A 964-nucleotide genomic window follows, 5' to 3' on the forward strand; every position below is an offset into this window, starting at 1 on the left:
AGCCGGGGCGCTGCAGGATGTCCCGCAGCTGCAGCACGGCGATGCCCACGGTGCGGTCCTCCCGGGCGAAGCAGTAATCCTTCACACACACCTGCAGCTCGTAGCACTCGGGGCCCGTCTCTGTGCCCAGCGTGCTGAGGGGGCAAGGGACGGGCAGTGTTGGCGGATGGGGTCACACTCCACGCCTAGCCTGGCCATCTACAGCCCCGACGTGGCTGCTGTCCCCACCCCTACCCCTAGAAAAGCATTTTCCTTTTTACTCCTGCTCCCCTCTCCCTGCTTTTACCTATGAGAAAATGCCTAAAGCAGCCCATCGGGGATGAACAAACCCCCTGGCAGACCCCAGGAGGTCCCCAGGTGCTGGGGTCACTTCCCCCAGCCTGTCCCCACATCCCCAGCCCGTGGTGCCACTCACAACTGGAAGCTCTCGTTGTACTTGGGGGCCCAGCTGTTGTTCTTGGATTTGGTGGCAAATTTCCTCTTCTTGTCACTGAGGTGGGGCCCGATGATGTTGACCTCGATGAAGGGCCGGAAGATGCCTGAGGTCTGCCACTTGAGGTCATTGGCAGCCACCACTGCAAGGAGGGGACAGGTGAGGCTCAGGGGGCACTGTCACCTGCCAGACCCCGGCACCTGGCCAGCAGGACCCACCTTTGACGGTGACTTTGTGCTCGCCACTGCTGGGGTGGGTCAGGAGCTCCACGTGGATGGACACCTCCCCAACGGGGTCATCCACGCCAGAGCCTGGGACAGACAGAGGGACGAGATGGAAGTGCTGTTTTCCCAATGCTCCTGACATGCCCTGCCCAACACTGACCCCTCTGAGGAGGCAGCTCACCCACCATGGGGTGGAAAGGGGTGGGCATTAGGGGTGTCCCAAGGGGTTGTGGGCACAGCAGTGTGGGTGCAGCAGCTGTGATGGGCATGGCAGGACACCCCCAGCAGCCCCCTGCCATCCCACCCC

General features: G+C 62.6%; 1 protein-coding gene across 1 annotated transcript in view; it reads right to left on the reverse strand.

Moving 5' to 3' along the window:
• The window catches only part of UNC13A (unc-13 homolog A), a 48,466-nt gene that overhangs the window by 1,014 nt on the left and 46,488 nt on the right, over nt 1-964 (reverse strand). The window contains exons 46-48 of the mRNA XM_031062200.1: nt 652-744; nt 416-575; nt 4-134 (exon numbers count right to left, since the gene is read on the reverse strand). Coding sequence (XP_030918060.1) covers nt 4-134; nt 416-575; nt 652-744 — 384 coding nt within the window. The remainder of the gene's footprint in view (nt 1-3; nt 135-415; nt 576-651; nt 745-964) is intronic.

This window comes from Geospiza fortis, unplaced genomic scaffold (genome assembly GCF_000277835.1).
Source record: "Geospiza fortis unplaced genomic scaffold, GeoFor_1.0 scaffold254, whole genome shotgun sequence".
Classification (NCBI taxonomy): domain Eukaryota; kingdom Metazoa; phylum Chordata; class Aves; order Passeriformes; family Thraupidae; genus Geospiza; species Geospiza fortis.